This window comes from Lutra lutra, chromosome 4, assembly GCF_902655055.1.
Source record: "Lutra lutra chromosome 4, mLutLut1.2, whole genome shotgun sequence".
Classification (NCBI taxonomy): Eukaryota; Metazoa; Chordata; class Mammalia; order Carnivora; family Mustelidae; genus Lutra; species Lutra lutra.
In genome coordinates this window covers 85,136,172-85,161,035 of record NC_062281.1, presented here as the reverse complement: position 1 = coordinate 85,161,035, position 24,864 = coordinate 85,136,172, and the positions used below count along the sequence as shown (strand labels likewise).

Below are 24,864 nucleotides of genomic sequence, written 5' to 3'. Positions count from 1 at the left end.
CTTTTCAGGTTTTCTATTTCTTCCTTTTTCAGTTTTGGTAGTTTATATGTCTCTAGAAATGCATCCGTTTCTTCCAGATTGTCTAATTTGCTGGCATATGGTTACTTATAATATCTTCTTATAATTGTATTTCTTTGGTGTTGGTTGTGATCTCTCCACTTTCATTTGTGATTTTATTTGGGTCCTTCCTCTTTCCTTTTTGATAACAGCTGGTGAGGGTTTTTTCATTCTTATTGATTCTTTCAAAGAACCAGCTCCTAGTTTTGTGGGTATGTTCTCCTATTCTTTTGGTTACTATTTCATTGATTTCTGCTCTAATCTTTATTGTAATTTCTCTTTACCTGCTGGGTTTAGGTTTTGTTTGCTGTTCTTTCTCCAGCTCCTTTAGGTGTAGGGTTTGGTTGTGTATTTGAGAACTTTCTTAAGGAAGGCTTGTATTGCTACATGCTTTCCTCTTAGGACCACCTTTGTTGTGTTGCATCCCAACGATTTTGAACTATTGTGCTTTTATTTTCATTTGTTTCCATGATGTTTTTTTTATTCTTCTTTAATTTCCTGGTTGACCCGTTCATTCTTTAGTAGGATGCTTTTTACCCTCCATGGATTTGAGTTCTTTCCAACTTTCCTCTTGTGATTGAGTTCTAGTTTCAAAGCATTGTGGTCTGAAAATATGCAGGGAATGATCCCAGTCTTTTGGTACTTGGTTGAGACCTGATTTGTGACCCAGGATATGTTCTATTCTGGAAAATGTTCCATGTGCATTAGAGAAGAGTGTGTATTCTGTTGCTTTGGGATGGAATGTTCTGAATATATCTGTGATTCCATCTGGTCCAGTGTATCATTTAAAGCCTTTATTTCCTTGTTGATCTTTTGCTTGGATGATCTGTCCATTTAAGTGAAGGGGTGTTAAAGTCCCCTCCTACTATTGTATTATTATCTATGTGTTTGATTTTGTTATTAATTGGCTTATATAATTGGTTGCTCCCATGTTAGTAGCATAGATATTTAAAATTATTAGATCTTCTTGGATAGACCCTTTATGTATGATACATTTTCCTTCTTCATCTCTTATTATTGTCTTTGGCTTAAAATCTAATTTGTCTGGTGTAAGGATTGCCACGCCAGCTTTCTTTTGATGTCCATTAGTATGGTAAATGGTTTTCCACCTCCTCACTTTAAATTTGTAGGTGTCTATGGGTCTAAAATGAGTCTCCTGCAGACAGCGTATCGATGGGTCTTGGTTTTTCAAATTCAATCTAATACCCTGTGTCTTTTGATTGGAGCAGGGTGACTGTTGAAAGATGTGAATTTAGTGTCATTGTATTGCCTGTAAGATGACTGTTACTGTATATTTTCTGTGTTCCTTTCTGGTCTGTGTTACTTTTAGGCTCTCTCTTTGGTTAGAGGACCTTTTCAATATTTCCTGTATGGCTGGTTTGGTGTTCACAAATTCTTTTAGTTTTTGTTTGTCCTGGAAGCTTTTTATTTCTCCTTCCTTTTTCAGTGACAGCCTACCTGGACATACTATTCTTGGATGCATATTTTTCCCATTTAGAGCTCTGTATACATCATGCCAGCCCTTTCTGGCCTGCCAGGTCTCTCCGGATGGGTCTGCTGCCAATATAATGTTTCTACAGTTGTATGTTATGGACCTCTTGTCCTGTGCTGCTTTCAGGATTTTCTCTTTGTCTCTGAGACTTGTAAGTTTTACTATTAGATGATGGGGTGTTGACCCATTCTTATTGATTTTGAGGGGGGTTCTGTGCCCCCTGGATTTAATGCTTGTTTCCTTCCCCAAATTAGGGAAGTTCTCTGCTATAATTTGCTCTGGTATACCTTCTGCACCTCACTTTCTTTTCTTCTGGGATTCCAATTATTCTAATATTGTTTTATCTTATGGTATCACTTATCTCTCAAAGTCTTCCCTCGCAGTCCAGTAGTTTCTTATCTCTGGTTTGGTCAGCCTTTTTATTCTCCATCATTTGGTCTTTTATAACACTAATTCTCATTTCTTCCTCATTTATTCTAGCAGTTAGAGCCTCCATTTTTTATTGTACCTGATTTTGACTTGCGCCTGATTTCAACTTGTTAGATTTTAGTTCTTCTCATTCTCCAGAAGGGGATTCTCTAGTATCTTCTATGCTAGTATTTTCTATTCTCCAGTATCTTCTATGCTTTGTTCCAAGTCCCTGTCTTTATAATCATCATTCTAAACTCTAGTTCCGACATCTTAGTGTGTATTGTAGGTCCCTGGCAGTCGGTACTGCCTCTTGTTCCTTTTTTTTTTTTTTTGAGGTGAGTTTTTCCGTTTTGTCATTTTGTCCAGAAAAGAATAAATGAATGAAGGTAACTAAAAGGTAAAAGGTAAAAAAGGTAACAACGACCCCAGAAAAATATACTCTAAACAAATCAGAAGAGATCTGAAAGCTAGGGGGAAAAGGAAGGGGGAAAAAAAAGAATATGATCAGAGTGATGAATAAAACATAGCCACACACAAGATTGTGGGTGTATTTTGGTCTGTTAGATGAAACTGCTTTCCAAAATTTTAAGGAAAGGAAAACATATATATGTAAAAATAAGGGCAAGTAAGATGGAATATGGCTGTAAAGACGAAAATTAAAAAAACATTTTAAAAAGGGAATTCATAAGATAAGTTGGTTGAGAAAATAAAGAAAAAAAATAAAAACAGAAACAAAAACGACAGCAACAACAACAAAAAACAGAAAAAAGGAGAGAATGTGACTATGCTGGAGACTAAAACAAAGCCATACTATAGATTTGGGGTATGTTTTGGTCTGTTAGAAGTAACTGCATCCCAAATTTTAAAGAAAGAAAAGGTTATGTACATACAAAAAATAAGGCTAAATACAAGAAAGGGTTAGAATATGACTGTAAAATGAAATTGAAGATATTTAAAAAAAGTAATTGATAAGATGTTGCTTGAAAAGAAGAGAAGAATCTCTCTAAAGAAATATATAAAAAGATAAAGAGAATTAAAAAAGTTAACTTTGAAAGACTAAGGAATCATGGGGAAGAAGCTATGAATTCTTTGTGCTGTATTCTCCCAGCCCTGGTATTCTGTGGTTCTCATTGATCAGTAAACTTGGTCTTAGTTGGTTGTTCTTGCTGATCTTCTGAGGGAAGGGCCTGTTGCAGTGATTCTCAAATGTCCTTGCCTGAGATGGAATTGCACTGCCCTTGCCAGGGTTTGCTCTCAGTAGCTTTTGTTTCCTGAAGGCTTTCTGTATAGCTTTGGTGGTTGAGAATGAACATGGTAGACTCCCAGTCTCTAGCCCCAGAAGAGCCGAGAAATGGGGCCCCACTTTTCGGTGTGCCCTCACAGAAAAATAGTCAATCACTCGTCTCCCTGGTCTCCGGCTGCACTCCTTGCTTACCTGGCCTGTGACCGAGCATTTCTGTCTCTGGCACATGACCTGTTTGGGGTTTACATACCCATCAGATTTCCTCTGGTGTGCTCAGGTGCTGTTCTTCCCTGGGGGGAGAACGGAGTCTCCCCGATCTACTGTTTGTTGCATCCCTTCTCGAGGAGTAGTGGTCCAGCTGTGCCGGGGATCAGTGTTTATGGCAACCCCTAGCTGAGAGCCCCTTCCTTGACTCAATCTTTGTAGCTGGCTTCCCTGCTCTGATACCTGGGAGCTCTGCCACACTCAGGCACCCCCGGTCTTTCTGTGATCCTGAGGGTCCTGCGGCCACACTGTCCCAGTGAGGGTTCCACCCCCTGCTTAGCCACAGGAGTGACGTCCCTAAGGAGAACAGACTTCTAAAAGTTCTGATTTTGTGCTTGGTTTCTCTATCACTTGCCTGTAGCCAGAGATGGAGGGACCCTCTCCTGCCACATTCTGTCTTCCCAAATACCACCTTGGTTTCACTTCTCTGCATGTCCTACTTTCCAGAAAGTGGTCGCTTTTCTGTTCATAGAATTGCTGCTATTTTCTTTGATTTCCTGTTGAGTTTGTAGGTATTCAGAATGGTTTGGTAATTAGCTGAATTCCTAGTACCACACGAAATTTAGGTCTCTTATTCCGTCATCTTGCTCCTCCCTAGTAATTCTATTTTTAATTGAGAAACTTTCAGACTGTTTTCCAGTGGGAGATCATTTTGTATTCTCATGAGTAGTTTATAAGGAGTCCTGATTTCTCTACATGTCCCATAAACTGCCTGACGTTTTGACTGTAGCCATTCTGGTATGTGTAATGTGATACTTCATTGTGGTTTTGGTTTGCATTTTTCCCTGGTGACTAATGATGTTGAGCATCTTTTTACGTGCATATTGGTCATTTCCATATTGTCTTTGGAGAAATGTCTCTTCAGATTCTTATTTTTAAATTAGGCTATCTTTTTCTTGTTGAGTTGTAAGAGTTCTTTATATAGTGATATAAGTTCTTTATATATATAGTTTGTAAGTATTTTCTACCATTTTGTAGGTTATCCGTTTCACTTTTTTGATGGTATCCTTTAAAACCCAAAGTTTTAAATCTTGATTAAGTCCAATTATCCTTTCCACATTATTAAGATGCAAAGTATGGCTTTTGGTATGTGTTTCATTGTCAGGCTGATTCTTTGTTTTAAAAATGTCAGTTTGACATACGTAAACTCTATAGTTGATTTTAGCCAAAAGGGGGAGAAATGGTGACATAATGTAACTTCAGTTGATGATCTGGCTATGATTATTTTATATCTTTATCATATGGCAGAGGGCTGTAGGAGTCCCAGCTCCCTCTTGCCAGGTATAAGATTTAACCTTCCCATTAAAAAAGCTAAATAGCCAGATAATACTCTCAGCAGTTTGAGATTTGTAATACTGTAATTATGATGCAGATTTTTCAGTTAAGTATTGTGGTATAAACACTATAAACAAATTGTTTATATTCTTGAAGAATATAAACAGTGCATAAGTTGGCTTACTCTTTGTTATCTATGTTAGTATCACCTGTTACCTAATTTATCAGTTGTGGCTTACTAAACTATATTGATGTAAGTGGTTATTTTCTGAGAAGTAACACTTAAGTTGTAAAGTTTTTAATTTTCTCAAGTGCTTACCTTATAAGTAGCAATTTGGAGGGATATTTCCTTATTTTGCTTAATATGGTTTTCTGACTGCAAGCTAATTGGGCTTATAGGAGAGCAGTTATATTCATTTAAATGGTCTCTGTCAGAAGACCTCATATCTTCCAGAGTGTATGCCATTCTTAATTTAACTTAGAAATTCATCCTAGAAAGGAACCACAGTATATTGCAGCTTACCTAACTTTCCTCCACTTAGTTTATTCTAAGGGACTTCCTCAGGTGTTTTTCTAGTTCTGGAATAAACATTGTTAGCTGCTTTCCTGGAAAATAGCAACTTCTGTATTCTCCCTTTGTTTGCCTATCACACTGAGATATTTATAGTGTATCTGAGCAGTCTTCAACAGCTTACTGTGTTGTGTTTGAATGTTGAATGTATCTACTTATGTGGTTGTCATCACTGACATCTGAGTGTAAAACCTTGGGGAAAGGATTCTGTGTTGGTATTCAGAATTAGCAGCACCTGCTACAGGACTGGTTTGTAAGTGTTGAGAGTAAGATTGAAGGTAAGCACCTGCCATAAATATACCAAGTGTGTGTTGCCATCATTTTTACAGTACTTTCTATTTAAGTGATTTAATAATGAAAAAACAAATGGTTTAAGTAAAATCTAGTTTTCCTTCTTTATAAATTATGTTTTACTCACAAATTGCTTTTTAATTCACTTTTCTGAAGTAAAATAGTACTAAAAAATTTTATGTTCAGGTGCATTCGTTAAATAAACACATTATTTTCTCCTTATCTGGCTGAGTTAGTATACAGCACTTAACTGTATTCATATAGTTGCAGAATTTTTTGGAAGTGTCTGGGGGGAGAGTGGTTTTGGTTGTAACCTTGAGTTCCAGTAGCATAATTCATATTCTGTGCATAATGCATCTCCCAAAACACAGAATTGAGATACTTTACAAAACCTGTATTCCAGAGGCTTTTCCTTCAGATGAACAATATTTGATTTGAATTTTGGTTTTTTTTTTTTCAGATGTTTTTATTTACCATGTTTCATCAGTTCTTTTTTTTAAAGATTTTATTTGAGAGAGTGCTTTTGTACAACAGATCATGAGCAGCAGAGTGGAGGGGCAGAGGGAGAGGGAAAAGCAGACTCCCAGATGAGGAGGGAGCCCGACATGGGCTTGATCCCAGGACCCCAAGATCACAACCTGAGCTGAAGGCAGATATCCAACTGACTGAGCCACTCAGGCACGCCATATTTCATTAGTTCTAAGACGCATTTGAATGTCTGAAATGGGTGTATGTTGTATAGTTCAATTGGTAGTGTTTAATTTTTTTTTTTTTCATTTCTTAATAATAGCCCCTCATAGGGACACCTGGGTGGCTCAGTCAGTTAAGCATCTGTCTTTGGCTCAAGTTATGATCCCAGGATCTTGGGTTCAAGTCACACATTGGACTCCTTGGTTGGTAAGGAGCCTGCTTCTCCCTCTGCCCACTGCTTCTACTGATTGTGTGCTTGTGTATGCCCATGTGCTTTGTCTCTCTCTCACAAATAAATAAAATCTTAAAAAAATAGTCCATCATAGTTTATGCTATCTTAGATTTAGATGAAAGAAAATATTTGAAATCTATTACAGAGCATTTCAGTGAGCTGAATACATATCAGATTTTATTTGTTTATAATTTATTTATTTTATGATTTTATTTATATGACAGAGAGAGCACAAGCAGGGGGAGCAGCAGAGCCACCAGGCAACCCATATACCAGATTTTAACTTACAGGGTTCTACAAGCATATTAACATGTATTGTCTTTTCTTAATTGAATATTAAGCAGTTTTTATAAACTTAAGTATATTTTAGGGGTGCCTGGGTGGCTCAGTCGGTTGAGTGTCTGTCTGCCTTAGCCTTCAGCTCAGATCATGATCCCAGGTACTGGGATTGAACCCCATGTTGGGCTCCCTGCTCAGTGGAGAGGGCCTGCTTCTCCATCTCCCTTTGCTGTTCCCCCAAGCTCTCTCTCTCTGTGTCAAATAAATTAAAAAAAAAAATCTTAAAAAAAATTGAAATAATTTTTAATCTTACACAATTTCTTAAAATGCTTACTTTAGAGAGAAAAGTTAAAATTGCTGTACATGATAAAGCTTCATTTCAGTAAAAGAATATTCTGAGGTTTTTCTGTGACTTGAAACTTTCAATATTAAGTCAATGTTTGCATTACCAGTTCATACTCTCTGATGGACATAATTCCATTCTAAAGTTTTTTGTAATGTAAATCATATTCCTTGATGTCAGTAATCCTGTATTCTTAACATTTTTGACATTTTTGATGATAGTATTTATAGTGGGAGTGTAATTGCTGGTTTTGAAAAAGCTAGTGGGATTATAGGCTCAGTTAAAATTGTGGAATGGGGTTTTTTTCTGAGTGAAGAACTTTGAATGAGGATTAATGATTCGGTCAGATTTATTCCTTTGAAGAACGAGTGGTCAGAGCAAATAGGATGATAGACCTACTCAGTTAGGAATTCCACTAATAGGGTGTGGAAGAGAGTAAGTGCAAATAATCCAAAATAGAGGGCAGTAAAGTGGTGACACAAAATGACCTCATTTATTTTCCTAAAATATTCTGCTATTAACATGTAAGGTAAAAAGGCCTAGTGAATTTAAAGCATCATTTGTGGGTTATCTTTGGGTCTTTATTGATGAACATTTGAAAGCTTCTGATAAATAAAACCATAGTGTATGTGTTGTTTATTAGGCTTGTTTTTTCATTTATACACTGTTAGTGTGTAATTCATGTACTTTATTATTTTTTAAGTTTTGATTTTAATTCCAGTTAGTAAACTTGTAGTGTTGTATTAGTTTCATGTGTACAGTATAGTGATTCAACACTTCATACATCCCTGGTGCTGATCAAAGTGCACTTCTTAAACCTCATTACATATTTAACCCGTCCTCCTACCCACTCCCCTTTGGGAATCATCAGTTCTAAGACTCTATAAGTTCTTGATTCTGTTTCTTTTATTTCCCTTTTGCTTGTTTGTTTCTTGTTACATATAGATGTGAAATCATGGTATTTGTCTTTCTCTGATTGACTTACTTTGCTTAGCATTATACTCTCTAGGACCATCCATGTCATTGCAAATGGGAAGATTTCCTTCCTTTTTTTATGGCTAAATAATATTTATTATCTCTCTCTCTCTCTCTCTCTCTCTCTCTCACACATACACACACACACACACACACACACCATCTTCTTTAGCCATTCATCAATCTAGGGACACTTGAGGTGCTTCCATATTATAGCTACTATAAATAGAGATGCTGTAAATATAGAGGTGCATGTATCCCTTTGGAGTAGTGTTTCTGTATTATTTGGGTAAATAACCAGGAGTGTGATTGCTGGATCATAGAGGAGTTCTGTTTTTCAGTTTTTGGGTAACCTTCATACTATTTTCCACAGTGGCTGCACCAGTTTTCATTCTCACCAGGAGTGCAAGAGGGTTTTTTTTGTTTTGTTTTGTTTTGTTTTTTTCCCTCTACATGCTCATCAACACCTGTTGTTTCTTTTGTTGATTTTAGCTATTCTGACAGGTGCAAGGTGATACCTCATTGTATTTCTGATTTGCATTTCCCTGATGGGGAGTAATGTTGAGCATCTTTGTTGGCCATCTGTATGTCTGTGTGTTCATGCCTTCTGCCTAATTGGATTATTTGTTTTTTGGGTGTTCTTTATATATTTTGGATGCTAATCCTTTATCAGATACGTTATTTGTATATATCTTCTCCCATTCCATACGTTACCTTTTAGTTTTGTTGATTGTTTCCTTCATATGCAGAAACTTTTTACTTTGATTTAGTCTCAGTAGTTTGTTTTTGCTTTTATTTCCTTTGCCTCAGGAGACATATTTAGGAAAAAGTTCATATGGCCGATGTGAAAGAAGTTTCTGCTTTGTTCTCTTAGCATTTTTATGTTTGCAGTTTACACATTTAGGTCTTTAATCCATTTTGAATTTTTTATAGGATCTGAGAAAGTGGTCCAATTTCTTTCTTTTGCGTGTTACTATCTAGTTTTCCCAGTACCGTTTGTTGAAGACACTATTTCTCACCGGATACTCTTTCCCACTTTGTCAAAGATGAATTAACCATGTAGTTGTAGGTTTTTTTCTGGGGTTTTCATTCTGTTTTCATTAATCTGTTTCTTTTTGTGCCAATACCGTATACCAGCATTGTGTTTAGCATATTTTAAATTTTATTTTTTGATGGATGTCTTTAGTTTGCCTTTTTTAAAAAAATTTTTTGTTTGGTTTATTTTCTTGTTTTATCATTTGTATTTCACATCTGTGAAATATATGTTACCCATTTATTGTTTTTAAAATAGATATATATATATAGTTATAAACATGTGTGGCCATTTACTTTTTGTTCAAGGAACTGGTTATTGATATTAGGAGGCTTTAAAATTTAAAAGTATTGAAATCAACTTGAAAATTTTATACCTTATATTTAGTACTTCTTCTTTTTTGCTTTTTTTTTTTTTTCTTTTTAACTTGGGATAGAGTCATGTCTGATATTCTGAAACAGTGCTCTAGATGAAATAAAGGAAGGTTAAATGGGGAGGAAAATTAGACTACACTTCTCAGTGGGGCGAATAGCAAAGAATTTCTCGCTACCTTTAATGTGCTACAAAGTACAGTGATTCTCAACTATTTTGATTGCAAAGTTAATAGATAAACATGAATTTTTAGAAAGCAAAACAATATAAATGGCATAACACTGAAACTGCATTTGATCTTTGATTTAAAGGTGTTTCAGGAATTATACAGGTAGGTTGTTTTGTTTTAAAAATAGTCTCTGATAGCTTGGTTTCATGGAGTTTAAGGATCCCAAATTTGGAAATAATGTGGGTCAGCAAGGATTCTGAACCAGAGAATGGAGATGAGGGCAGAGAAAAGGCAAGAAGATTTCTTCTTCATGTTGCCTCTTCTTTCTCCCCTGTTTGGTGAATTCCTTCCTGTAGTAAGCTTTTACGTGTTGTTCATTGAGATTTGTTGGGATGGACAAAAAGTTGTATATCACTGATGTAGTTTAGTTCCACATTTCACAATGAAATAATGCAAAGTGTAAAAGAAAGCACTATTTGCTAAGAGTCATTTGGCTAGATCCTGGTAGAGCAAAATGTTAATGAAAATTTTGTGGTGTTTCTTCTTGTCTTAAAGAACTTCTCATAATCTGATTTTTGTGTCTTGCTGTTAAACTTTAAGCTACAAGAGATCTGGGACTGTGACTGTCAGTGCTAGATCCCATTGGCCTCACATAGTTCCTAGCTTGTAGTTGATTTTTGATTTTGGTTAATTGGAAGTAAATAAAAACAGAATTATAATAAAATGAACCCAGTTTTCCTAGTTGAGGCACTTCACATTTCTTGATCTTTCATCATCATTGTTGCTGTTTTCCTCCTCTTTTTATCTATGGTGTTCATGCTTATTGCCCAGCCTTGCACCTGCCTGCACCTCTTGCTGCAGGTAAAGTCTGAGTTTACTAGTGTACCTGTCCTTTATGTGTTGAACCCTGCCTTCCAGGTCATATCTGGCTCTTTGCTCATTCATTTTCAACTACTGTCCCCAAACATTGCCTACCATTCTCTCTTTCTACTTTATTTTTTTTTAATTTTTCATTTTTTGTGTGTGATGTTCCTCCTTTTAAAAAGAAAAATTTTAAACAGCAGAAAAATGTGTATATATCCACTCACAGCTCTCACATATATCCACTCACAGTTCTCTCAAATTCTAGTAAATTATTCTTGCTTCAGGTTGATTGAAGAAATAAAATTTGTCAGTACCCTTCCAAGTACCTAGGCCTCTTCTTCTTTGCCCAGAGATTACTGCTATCCTAATTTTGGAGTGTATTGCACAAATGTCTTTATACTTTTGCTACCATATATATGTACTCAGGAACAGTATAAAGATCCGTTTATATATGGCTTTTGAGGGGTTTCTTTTTAATTGTGGCAAAATATATACAATGTAACAATTATCATCTTAACCATACAGTTCAGTAAGGTTAAGTATATTCATGTTTGCAGCAATCTCCAGAACTTTTCAACTGGCAAAACTACTCATTAAATAGTGTGTTTTAAAAATTTTGGCATGGATTGATACTTGTAGCTCTAATTTTTTTATTCTAATTGCAACAGACTTCTGTTGTTGATTGTATCTTAGTCTTAGGTTGTTTCTGAGTTTTGTTTTTTTTTTTTAAACAATTTTATTTATTTATTTGACAGAGAAATCACAAGTAGGCAGAGAGGTAAGCAGGGGGAGAGGGGGAAGCAGGCTCCCTGCTGAGCAGAGAGCCCAATGTGGGGCTCAATCCCGGGATGCTGGGATCATGACCCGAGCCGAAGGCAGAGCCTTAACCCACTGAGCCACCCAGGCACCCCTGTTTCTAAGTTTTTACTGTTAGGGATATTGCTTAGTGAGCATTCTTATTCCTGTCTTCCTCTGAGCACTCACATGAGTTTTTTCAGTCCTATGCTTTGATCTTTCTAAATATTACCAGTTTGGCCACCAAAATAGTTGTACTAGTTTATTCTCATGTCAACAGTATATGAGCTCTTCTCTACATCTTCCTCAAATCTAGTACTGTTCTGTGGAGTTTCTATTTTTAATTGTCTTTTCCTTGTCTCTGAATTTTAGATGCTAACATTTTACCAGTTACTTGAATCTTCCTTCAGTCTGTGGCTCATCTTTTGTCTTTCTCTGAACATTTTTTTTTTTTGGTCAAGTTTATCAGTCCTTTGGTTTTGCTTTCTTTGTTTTGTTTTAAGAAATCCTTTCTTAGGTGCCTGGGTGGCTCAGTGAGGTAAACCTCCACTTTTGGCTCAGGTCATGATCTCGGGGTCCTGGGATGGAGGCCATAGTGGGCTCTCTGCTCAGCGGGGAGCCTGCTTCCCCCTCTCTCTGCCTGCCTCTCTGCCTACTTGTGACATCGCTCTCTGTCAAATAAATAAAATCTTTAAAAAAAAAGAGAAATTTTCTTATATCTCAAGGTCATAAAGATACCTTATGTTTTCTTAAAGTTAATATTTTGCTCTTCATAGTTAGCATTTATTTGCTTAGAATTGATTTTTATGTATCTGTGAGATAGGGGTTTAATTTTTCCATATAGGTAAAATATCCTAACACCATTAACTGAAAAGTACATTGTTTTCTAGTTTTTTCTTTTGGATTAATTTCAGATTTACAGATATGTTACAGAAACAGTACAAACAATTCCCATATACCTTCACCCAGAGTCATCAAATGTTAATATTTTAATGTTTTTATGTGCTCTCTTTCCCCTTCTCTTCCCACAGACACAATTTTTTTTCCTGAACTGTTTGAAAATAAGTGACAGACATAGGCCTCTTCACTCATAAATACGTTGCTTTGTGTTTACTGAAAACCAGGCATCTTCTTACATTACAGCAATGTAATTTTAAAGATCAGGGAATGAGCATTGATATAGAACTTCTAAGATATAGGCCTATTCATGTTCTGACAAATTTCCCACTAATGTGTTTTATTTATTTGTTTTTTTTTTTTTTTACATTTTTTATTTAAACTCAATTTAGTTAACATATACTGTATTATTAGTTTTAGGGGTAGAATTTAAAATTCATCAGTTGCATAAAACATCCAGTCCTCATTACTTCAAGTGCCCTCCTTAATGCCCATCACCTGTAACCCCATTCCTCCACTCTTTCCACTCTGGCAAACCTCAGTTTGTTCCCTATAGTTAAGTGTCTCTCATGGTTTGCTTGCCTATTTTTGTTTTATTTTTCCTTCCCTTCCTTGATATTCCTGTTTTGTTTCTTAAATACCATACATGAAATCATATAATTAATTGTCTTTCTCTGACTGATTTCACTTAGCATAATACCCTCTGGTTCCTTCTAGTCATTACAAATTGCACAATTCCATTCTTTTTGATGGCTATTATCCCATTGTATGTATATGTGTGTGTGTGTGTGTGTGTGTGTGTGTATACATATATATATATGTATACACACAACATTTTCTTTATGCTTTCATCTGTTAATGGATATCTGGGCCCTTTCCATAGTTCGGCTTTTGTGGGCATTCCTGCTATACACAGTAGGGTGCATGTGCCCCTTTGAATCACTGTGTTTATATCCTTTGGATAGATGAATACCTAGTAATTAAACTGTTGGGTCTTACGGTAGTTCCATTTTAAAATTTTTGAGGAACCTCCATGCTGTTCTCCAGTGGGCACACCAGCTCGCATTCCCACCAACAGTATAAGAGGGTTTCACTTTCTTTGCATCCTCGCCAACATTTGTTGTTTCATGAGTTGTTCATTTAGCCATTCTGACAGGTGTGAGGTGACAGTTCATTGTGGTTTTGATTTCTATTTCCCTAATGATGAGTGATGTTGAACATCTTTTCATGTTGGCCATTTGTGTGTCTTCTTTGGAAATGTCTGTTGTCTTCTGTCCATGTCTTGATTGGATTATTTGTTCTTTGGGTGCTGAGTTTGATAAGTTTTTTATAGAGTTTGGATATTAGCCCTTTATCTGATAAGGCATTTGCAAATATCTTCTTCCATTCCATAGGATGCCTTTTAGTTTTGTCAACTGCTCCCTTTGCTGTGCAAAAGTTTTTTATCTTCATGAAGTCCCAATAGTTCATTTTTGCTTTTGTTTCTTTTGCTTTTGAAGTCGTGTCTAGCAATACGTTGCTGTGGCCAAGGTCACAGAGGTTTCTGCCTGTTGTTCTCTTCTAGGACTTGGGTGGATGCCTGTCTCACATTTAGGTTTTTCATCGTATTTGAGTTTATTTTGTGTATGGTTTAAGAAAGTGGTCAGGTGCCTGGGTGGCTCAGTGGGTTAAAGCCTCTGCCTTCGACTCGGGTCATGATCCCAGGGTCCTGGGATCAAGCCCCGCATCTGGCTCTCTACTCAGCAGGGAGCCTGCCTCCGCCTTCGACTTGGGTCATGATCCCAGGGTCCTGGGATCAAGCCCCGCATCTGGCTCTCTACTCAGCATGCCTCCCTCTCTCTCTGTGCCTGCCTCTCTGCCTACTTGTGATTTCTGTCTGTGAAATAAAAAATAAAATCTTTAAAAATAAAAAAAAAAGTGGTTAAATCTCATTCTTCTGCATGTGGCTGTCCAATATTCCCAACACCATTTGTTAAAGAGACTTTTTTTTTCCATTGGATAGTCATTCCTGCTTTGTTGAAGGGTAGTTGACGATAGAATTAAGGTGTCCATTTCTGGGTTCTTTATTCTGTTCCATTGAGCAGTGTGTTTGTGTTTTTTTGTGTGTGAGTTCCATACTGTTTTGATGATTACAGTTTTGTAATACAGTTTGAAGTCTGTGAATTGTTTTACCTTCATCTTTGATTTTCAACAGTTCTTTGTCTATTTGATGACTTTTCTGGTTCTGTATACATTTTAGGATTGATTATGTTCCAGTCTGTGAAAAATGCTAATGGTATTTTGTTAGAGATTTCATTGAATATGTAGATTGCTTTGGGTAGAATAGACTTTTTAACAATGTTTGTTTGTTCTTTCAGTCCATGAGCACGAATGTTTTTGGCTTTCTTTGTGTCTTCCTCAGTTTCTTTCGTAAGTGTCGTGTAGTTCTTAGAGTACCTCTTTGGTTAGGTTTATTTCTAGGTATCTGTTCCTTCTTAGTGCAGTTGTAAACAGGATTGATTTGTTGGTTTCTCTTTCTGTTGCTTCTTTGCTAGTGCATAGAAATGCAACTGACTTCTTGTGTTGATTTTATATCCTGTGACTTTGATGAACTCCTGTTTCAGTCTAGCAATTTCTTGGTGGAGTTTTTTGGGTTTTTTATGTAGAGTATCTATGAAGAGTGAAAGTTTGACTTCCTTTTTGCCGATTTGGATGCCTTTTATTTCTTTCGTTGACTGATTGCTGAGGCTAGGACTTCTAGTACTGTTTTGAACAACAGTGTTGAGAGTCGATGTTCTATGTCATGTTCCTGGCCTTAGGGGGAAAGCTCTCAGTTTTTCCCTATTGAGTATGATAGTCTCTGTGGATCTTTTGTATGGCCTTTGTGATGTTTAGGTATGTTCCCTCTATTCCTACATTATGGAGTGGTTTTTTGTTTTTTGTTTTTTGTTTTGTTTTTTTGTTTGTTTGCTTTTTTTGTATCAAGAAAGGATGCTGTAGGGACACCTGGGTGGCTCAGTCAGTTAAGTGGTTGCCTTCGGCTCAGATCATGATGCCAGGTTCCTCGGATCCAGTCCCACATCAGGCTCCTTGCTCAGCAGGATGCCTGCTTTGCCCTCTGCCTGCCCCTCCCCCTGCTTGTGCCATCTCTCTGACAAATAGATAAATAAAATCTTAAAAAAAAAAAGATGCTATATTTTGTCAAACACTTTTTCTGCATCTATTGAGAGGATTATATGGTTCTTACCTTTTCTCTTTTATAATGTAGTGTATCACATTGAACCACTTCTGCGGCCCAGGAATAAATCCCGCTCCTGGTGGTGGTGGTGAATAATCCTTTTGGTGTACTGTTGGATCCTATTCGCTAGTATCTTTTTTTTTTTTTTTTAAGTGACTTTTTTTTTTTTTTTAATTTTAAAGATTTTATTTATTTATTTATAGAGATCACAAGTAAGCAGAGGAGAGAGAGGAGGAAGCAGGCACCCTGCTGAGCAGAGACCCCCCCCCCCCCATGCGGGGCTCAGTTCTAGGACCCTGAGATCATGACCTGAGCCAAAGGCAGAGGGTTTTTTTTTTTTTTTTTTTTTTTGAGAGAGAGCTAGAGGGAGGAGGAAGCAAGCTCCCTGCCTAGCAGAGAGCCCGATGCGGGACTCGATCCCAGGACCCTGAGATCATGTCCTGTGCTGAAGGCAGAGGCTTAACCCACTGAGCCACCCAGGCAGCCCAAAAGGCAGAGGTTTAACACGCTAAGCCACCCAGGTACCCCCTATTCGCTAGTATCTTGGTGAGAATTTTTACATCCATGTTTATCAGGGTATTGGTCTGTAATTCTCTTTTTTAGGGGGGTCTTTTTCTGGTTTTAGGATCAAGGTAGTGATGACTTCATACAATGAGTTTGTAAGTTTTCCTCACATTTCAATTTATTTGGACAGTTTTGGAAGAATAGGTATTAGGTCTTCTTTAAATGCTTGGTAGGATTCCCTGGGAAGCAATCTGGACTGGACTCTGGTTTGTTGGGAGATTTTAGATTATTGCTTCAATTTCTTTGCTGGTTATGTGTCTGTTCAGGTTTTCTCTTCCTTCCTTTTTCAGTTTTGTTAGTTTATATGTTTCTAGGGATGTATCCATTTCTTCCAAATTACCTCATTTGTTGGCATATAGTTGCTCATGATGTTTTTACAATTTTATTTCTTTGGTGTTGGTTGTGATCTCTCTTTCATTTATGATTTTACTGATTTGGGTCCTTTTTCTTTATTTTTGTTTAGTTTTTAAAAATTTTATTATTAATATATAATACATTATTTGTTTCAGGAGTACTTTCTCATATTGGTAGGTCTGGCTGGGGTTTATCAATCTTGTTAATTTTTTCAAAGAAATACCTTCTAGTTTTGTTGATTTGTTTTACTGTTTTTTTTTTAAAATTTCTATATCATTGATTTCTGTTCTAATCTTTATTATTTCTCTTCTCTTGCTGGATTTAGGCTTTATTTGATGTTTTTTTCCGAGCATGTATCTGTTTTGGGGCCACCTCAAATTAGTTAGTTTCAGATTACCTTTGTCACATTCACATTCTTTGGTTGATGAGGAAATCTTAATATCTAGGAAAAACTATTTCCTCTGTTTTCTTTTTCTTTAAAAATTTTCTCCAGAGTCTTGCCTTTCAGATTTGCTAGAAGAATGTTAGAACTGTTTTGTCAGGTTCCAAGGGCAAGGCTGTTGGATTTTCAGCTTAAATTGGAAGACTCTGTAGATTAATTTGAGAACTTAATCTTTGGAATAAGTTTGTCATGTAGCACATTGCTTTTTTTTTTTTTTTTCTTCAGGTTTTTGATGTTTTTTTGCTTATGTTTTATAATTTTTTCTGCTGACACCTTACATATTTTCACCCACTCTTCACCCTGGATGGTTTCTGTTCATCTTTATGGTGCATCTGGAGAGTTCTTCCTTTAGGAGACTTTCCTTGTCCCCCTTTTGGGGTAAGTTCTTTCTAAATGCTCCCAGACAGCTTTTCACATTGTATTATGCTGTCTCTCTGTCTTTCTCTCATAGACTGTAAAGTTCTTAAGAGCAGGGTTTTAGTCCTCCTAGTCTCAACTTCCTAGTCTATGTAGTAATTGAATCTAGTAGTACTCAAATGATTATTGAATGTAGGTGTGAATTAATACAGTAGTGAATGGATGACAAAATAGAGGTCACCTCTTACTTTCCTGCCTTATGTGTGTCCCTCTACGTTATGTTTCCATGATGTTATTTGTTCTATTAAGGAAGATAATAATGTTAAAATCAAATATTTGCCTTAAATTACTGAAAAATTATGGAGTATTATCAGAAAAGTTTTATAAATCCTTTTTATTAATATATGATTTTAAGCACCACAAACCAGAAATTCTTGGACTTCAGTTTTAATACTTTCTTTACAGTATTTTTTCACATGACAAATTACAGAAATTCTTTACAGTATTTGTTTATATGACAAACTACAACAGTGAGTGATTTTTAGAAAATACCTATTTTAAGTTGTATACATTCTGTAATCTCCCTATTTTTTTATTTTATTAAAATTTTATTTTACCTTTTTTGTGTGTGTTCCAAGATTCATTTTTTATGCACCACACCCAGTGTTCCATGCAATACATGTCCTCCTTAATACCCACCATCAGGCTCACCTAACCCTCCCACTCCCATCCCCTATAAAAGCCTCAGTTTGTTTCTCAGAGTCTACAGTCTCTCATGGTTCATCTCCCCCTCTGATTTCCCCCAACTCACTTCTCCTCTCCATCTCCCTATGTCCTCTGTGTTATTCCTTATGCTTCACAAGTAAGTGAAACTATATGATAATTGGCTCTCTGCTTGACTTATTTCACTCAGCATAATCTTCTCCAGTCATATCCATGTTGCTACAAAATTTGAGTAGGTGGTCATTACTCTGGTCCAGTCTCCCAACCCCTGCCCCTCAAGCAAGCATTTTAAAATGGCATTTGATAATGTCTGTCATAGAAGGATGTTCATAAGTAGGGGGAAAAGGAAGTTACAGAACTATGAGTCATGATCTCATTTTGGCAAAAAACATGGAAACCATATTTTGTATACGGAGAATAATCTGAAGAGAAGTACATTAAAATAGTAGCCATAATTATTCCTTGAAATTTGGGGACTTCTGTACATCTTAGACTGTTTACCATCAGCTGCTGGAACTGGAATCCACACTGCCCTCTTTAAAACTGTAATACCGCTTATCTTTTTTTAGTGTTACTTTAGAACTTCCTTAATTTAGATGATTATTCGCAAACTGGTAGATTTGCTTTGTTACCATTTCTCATATTTGTGTGGACATATTGATAGATTTATTACTATTCAAGGTCTTATACTATTTTCGCTGTAATTTGAAAAAGGTAAAAATTTATGCTTTTATTTTTGGTATCATGGGAATTAAAGACAAATGATTTGGAATTTGATATCCTTCAGATTTAAAGCTGGAAGCATGTTTCCTAGGTCGTTTGCATTGTGAATGTAGTTTTTTGGTGTTATGGCTCAGAAGTGCAGGTTCAATGTGATGGAGAAGAGACTAGATTGATTAGTGGAGGAAGCCTGGAGATGGGTTTTGGACTTGGTTTGTCAACAAACACATAGTTAAGTGACTTTAGGATAATCACGTAACATTTATGGTGATAATTTTCTTTCCTCTAAAGTGTTTGGTTTTGGACTGGATGATCTCTGGTGTTCTCCTGGACCAAATATTGACAGCATTTTAAAAGTTTCAGCTTGAAAGGGATAGATTTATGGGTTATTTATTTATTTATAACTGAACCCAGACTAAGGAGGTAAAATATTTAAAACTGTTAACAAAACGGCACACAGATATACAGGAAAAATACAAGTAGAACTGTAGAAAAAGACTCTTAGATGGCAAGAGATCTAGAAGGTAGCTGTGTAATACTTCAGTTTTCATGGAGCAGTATCCCCATCTTGTGGCTTTGTTTTTTCCTTCACAGACATTGGTGGTTGGGTGAAATGAAGCCAGTGCTCTAGTCCTGAATTTGAAAATATGGCTCAGTGTTTTTTGGTTTTTGTTTGTCTTACACTTTAAAAGTAAAATAGTCTAAGCTGCTACAACTTTTTAAATGTTAGTATTGTCAGTAATAGATCTATCAGTTTTAGAACTATTTTCCCAGAAAGCTATATAAAGAAAGGGTGAAAAGTTTAGCAGTAACTAGGTTTATCATTTTTATGGCACTTATGTAAAGAGAAACATTAATTTTACATTGTTTGCTTTGTTGTTTTGGATGCTCATCAAGGTCGCTTGATTGAATTGTTTATAACTAGGAGGAAACGTTTATAATAATTGATAATAATGCAAATTTATAATAATCCTTGGGGAATGACTTCATAAGGGCAAGGGTAATCAGGTTCATTTAGGATTACTTTAAAAACTCAGTAGCAATATCTTGTGGAGGTAATGACTATACAGTTACAGGAAAGTAGCAATGGTAGGTGAATAGAAACTTACAGCTTAGGATAATATTTCTAGGGACCACCCCACAGGGTTGTACAAAGAGCTTTTCTTCTCACATAGCTTTGATGGAGGTTAATAGAAACAGATACTGAAATGACCATCATAGTCAGCATTGAGTTTAAGATGGATTACCTTGTTTAGTTTTCACAGTGATTCTGTGGGTAGGAACTAGTGTTAGTTACCTCACTTTTATAGATGAGAAAATAGGGCTGGGGTCACATATCAAGTGGTTAGCAGAACTGGACTTTGGCAGTCTGATTCTTATATCTGTGCCAGGATATGCTGCCTGTGTAGTTTGTACTGCTGTGCAGCTTGGTGGTTAAAAGTGGCTTTGGTCTAGAAATTGAGGATCTGTCTCTTATAGCTTGTGTGACTTTGGGTAGGTCACCTAACTTCTTTATATCCCAATTTCTACAATGGTAAAATGGGTGCTTTTAGGATTAAATGGGATGATTTGCTTAAAGTAGCATACAGCATATGTTAAACAAGTGGTTATTGATAATCATAATAGTTGTAATAGTGACTATTCTTGTTTCTTGTGATTTATGACAGCACCATATTTTTGTGGCCCAAGATTTTCAAGCATTTTTTTTTTTTTTATAAAGCACAGTACGTAAAATGGCTAGTGTTCTCTTAAGTTACAATATTTATTGCTTTTTCATTGTATGTCCGGAAGGATTAGTGTGAATTAATAAGTGAAAGATGTTTTGGTTTTACAGAGAGAGGTTATACAAATTGACAGTTGCTTTAGAAGAGATGTCTCTAAAAAAAAATAAATAAAAGAGATTTCACTTCTTTCTGCTTCATCGTTGTGTGTGTGCATGCATGAGAGGGCGTACACAAGAATATATGTGCAGTCTCCAGAACCAGAGAGAGAGGCTTCTGGGGACATTTACCCAATTTTTTCAAGACTTACATGGTGGGACTGGGGAATGTTTCAAGCTTGATGTTGTTGAGAACATGCGAGACCACAAGATATATCCTTTGGAGAGGCCAGGCCAATAATTTTAGGAAAGGTTGTGGTCAGTTAGAAGAATGATGGTTGGATTCTAGGGATTGGAGTTCACAGTGGTGGCAAAGACCAGGTTTACTGAGAATGAAAGAGAAAACTTGAAATGCTAGGGAATTCTAGGCAGAGGGGAAGACATCTGTGTTAAGATTTTAAAAATAGAGTAGGGGTGATGAGGTCTAAAGAATGGGAGGTGTGAGACAGACTAGTGGATCATGAATAATTTGCTGGGTTGGGCCCAGAGGTGAAGGGTGGGTCCTAGGAAACTGTTACATTCATGAGGAGAGTTATTCTCAAATGGAGGAACTCTCCAAGTGATGATTAAGTGGCATTCTGACATGGGAGAGGTAAGATCCTATTGTTTGGGGCCAGAATAGTAAAGGAGACTGACTGGGGACTGTGGGGTGGTTCTGCTTCAGCGTTCTAGAAAAAAATAGTACTTTCTAGTGCCTTTTTAAAAGTTGGAACATAATTCCATTCTTTAAAAAGCATTAGAGAGGGACGCCTGGGTGGCTCAGTTGGTTAAGCGGCTGCCTTCAGCTCGGGTCGTGATCCCAGAGTCCTGGGATTGAGTCCCACATCGGGCTCCTTGCTCGGCAGGGAGCCTGCTACTCCCTCTGCCTCTGCCTGCCACTCTATCTGCTTGTGCTCACTCTTGCTCTCTCTCTCTCTCTCTCTGACAAATAAATAAATAAATAAATAAATAAATAAAATAAAAAGCATTAGAGAGTGTATGTTAATGAATTTGAGCTTTTATGAACGTTCTCATCTTTGCCCATTTATTTGATGCAGTGTTCTAGGCTTCGGACAGAAATCTCAGTTATGGGAAAATACTCATTTTATAGTGATTTCCTTAGGATTGATTTCTATCAGGATAACATTAATTAGGAATTTATATACATGATCTGTATTGCAGTTAATATTTGGTACAGTGCTTTCTCTTTAGTGTTTTCATTTTGACTAGTTTTTAAATTGAGCATTTTCTGGGGCAGAATGCTTAAAGGGAATTTGGTCTTAAAGGTAAATTTGGAAAAAGTTGAATTTGAATATATGCACCTGTTTTAATTATGGGCTTTTTACATTTACATTGACATTCTTTTGTATAGGAGTTAAAGTTCCTCGTAATTTTCGCTTGTTGGAAGAACTTGAAGAAGGACAAAAAGGAGTAGGCGATGGTACGGTTAGCTGGGGCCTTGAAGATGATGAAGATATGACACTTACAAGGTGGACAGGCATGATTATTGGGCCACCAAGGGTCAGTGCTATAAATTATATATTTTTTTTATTACTTACTGTCATTTTAGAGTAAGAATTTTATTTTATATTAATATTAAAATAATTATCATTTCTAACTGAAATAATTCCTCCCTTTTAATTTAGTTTGTATACATTTATTGATGCTTCCTGTGTATAGGATATAATGCTTGATTTTATGGAGGACTGGGGGGAAAAGATTGATAACGGTCATTGCCCTCAAGGTGTTTGCAGTTTAGTGGAGGAGAAAAAATAAATACAAATGACAGATTCTAACTATAGCAGAGAAAGTTCACTACGGGACTTCAGAATATGTTTCTTCTAGCTGGAATAATTGAGGAAGGCTGAACAGTGGAGGAAGTTGCCTTTGGAATGAGCCTTAAAGGACTGACTGGTAGGATTTCAGAAGGTGGTGATGGGGATGGAGAACATTCCAGATAGAGAGGAGAAAAGGTGAGGAAATGGAGGGGTATTTGGGAAGAGCAAACAGTGTATTTTGACGTAATATGTTACTAATCTGCTGTGTGTGTAACCAAGGGTTTCTAAATTGGTTTGTATTGAGTGCACACTGCTGTTTGCCCTTTTGACATTTGACTTGCCTTGTAAATGCTATAGGTATTTTCTTCATTAATAAAGTATATAGAAAAGTCTCTGATTTTTGTATATTTTCTTTTGCTGGCAACAGGCCCATTGTGTTTTATTCTTTGATCTTTCTCAAGGTTTTAAAGTTTTATTTTTACTGAAAATCTTTTCAGACTGGGAAATATTTTGTACATTGCATTCCTTACTTGAAGGTCCCATTTGCTACACTCTTGGCAGTGAGTCTTTGAAATATGTAATATGTATTGTGTAATGTTTTGACTTGCTGGAAAGAACACTAATTTGAAGGGGTTTTTTGTTTTTTGGTTTTTTTTTTTAGTCTTCGGTTTTATATACTAATGGCTACCTTATGGGAGCATTTCAACTGTTTTGCTGTTGGGTAGGGTTTAGATTTCCTCTTGATTATTACAAAAAAAAAATGGATCCAGGTAATCAACAGTGTTAACTTTAGTGAGTGAATTAATGTATGTTTTATATTTTCTGGTATTCCTTTGCAAAATTTGAGCACAGTACTAACCTAACAAACTCTGACTTCCTTCTATTGCTTTGATTTTTCCATGAGATATTTGAGGAAGGAAATGTAGTACTGATGGTTAAGGTTCTTGATTTATTTTATAACTTGGTATTTGTAATGAAAACCATGATTTTCATTGCCTATGAACATGATTACCATGTTTGGTTAAAAAAAAGTGATTTAATTTATCAGCATTCTTAATGAATAGTTTGAAGATTTGACAGTCTGAACTTGGTAGAATATAAATTTGAAATTATTTAGATTTAGTTTTTCTCCAGGCACTACCTCCAGAGGACTTTAAACGTTAGGAATGTTTTGGAGCTTGTGTATGAGTTCCTCAGTGATTCTGTGGGCTGTCCTATAACATAAGCAAATATGGAAGAGCAACTCCCACTTGATCTCACACTTTTGGGGTCACCAGCAGGACTCCCTGGACTAGGTGTCTTTCCTGGTGTCACTAAACTGCAGGAAGCTCTTGTGTCCAGGCTGTGCCAGTGCATAGTGAAGCTTTCTCTGCTTGGGGGAGGAGATCTGGCTTGCTTGAAAAGGTCATGTAGACACAGTGCTGCCAGTGGCCATGCTAAGCTTCTGTTCATTGGGCTTTCCCCTTTCTGGGGATGGGGATCTTGGAGCCTCTTCTCACTTCCAGGCAAGAGGGGAGCGCCTCATAAAGGCACAGCGTCTTTCTAGCCAGCCAGTGAGTTCTGCCCTGCATCACCTACCCTCTCTCCACTTAACCTCTCTCACTTAGGCATGTGGGACCCAGTGGGGTGAGTGCTTGTACACTCGTTCAGTTGCCTTTTAATAAAATCTGCAGGGGTTGATGCCTCACTTTAGTTGTTTTCTCTTTAGAAGGTGCCATGTTTAGAGCAGTTGGAGAATTAAATGGCTTACTTAGACAACAGGAAGGTGTCTGACTATAGTATATATTTAGTAAATATTAGTTCCTTTTTTACTTTTTTTATTTTACTATTTTACTAGATAACAGAAGGATAGGGCTGTTTTTTAAAATTTAGAGGTTATAAAATTAGCCCATGGTGTCCAAAGCTAAGACAATGTTTACTCTAAGCATTGAATTAGACCAAAAGGCTAACTTAGTTTTTTTTAACTTACCAAAAAAAAAAAAAAAAGTTGAGGTATAATTTACATATAATGAAATGCACAAATCTTACCATGAATTTCCAAAAATATACCTGTTGCCTATACTCCAGATACAGAGCATTTCAATTACCTCTGCCTCTTCCCACCTTCACCCCAGGCACTACTTCCTGCACCTTGGAGCAGTTTTGCAGGTTGTAGAACTTTGTGTAAGTGGAATCATGTAGTGTTTGTATTTACTGGTCTGCTTCTTTTGACTTAGTATCTTAGAGATTCACCTGTTTGTTCCATATAGTAGGAGTGTGTTTCTTTTTATTTTTGTGTAGTATTTTACTCTATGGATATATACATATGTTTATCAGTTGTGTTCATGGTATTTGGATTTTATCTACTTTGTGCTTATTAGAAATAAAACTGCTATGAGCATTCTTTTAAGTCTTTTGTGAACAATGTTTGTTTCCATTTTGGTGGGGTGGGTAAAATGCTTAGGAATGGAATTGCTACATCATAGGGTATGTGTACACTTACTTCTCTCCATAAGAAAAGGCCAGATTGTTTCCAAAATGGTTATACCATCCTCTACTCCCAGCAGAGTGTGAGTCTGTTTGTTTCCACATACAGTGAGTATTTCTAACATTGTAGAA

The 24,864-nt window shown here is 36.4% G+C and overlaps 1 protein-coding gene across 1 annotated transcript in view; it reads left to right on the top strand.

The window, feature by feature from the left end:
- The window catches only part of UBE2V2 (ubiquitin conjugating enzyme E2 V2), a 53,380-nt gene that overhangs the window by 11,116 nt on the left and 17,400 nt on the right, over positions 1-24,864 (top strand). The window contains exon 2 of the mRNA XM_047725494.1: positions 21,861-22,009. Coding sequence (XP_047581450.1) covers positions 21,861-22,009 — 149 coding nt within the window. The remainder of the gene's footprint in view (positions 1-21,860; positions 22,010-24,864) is intronic.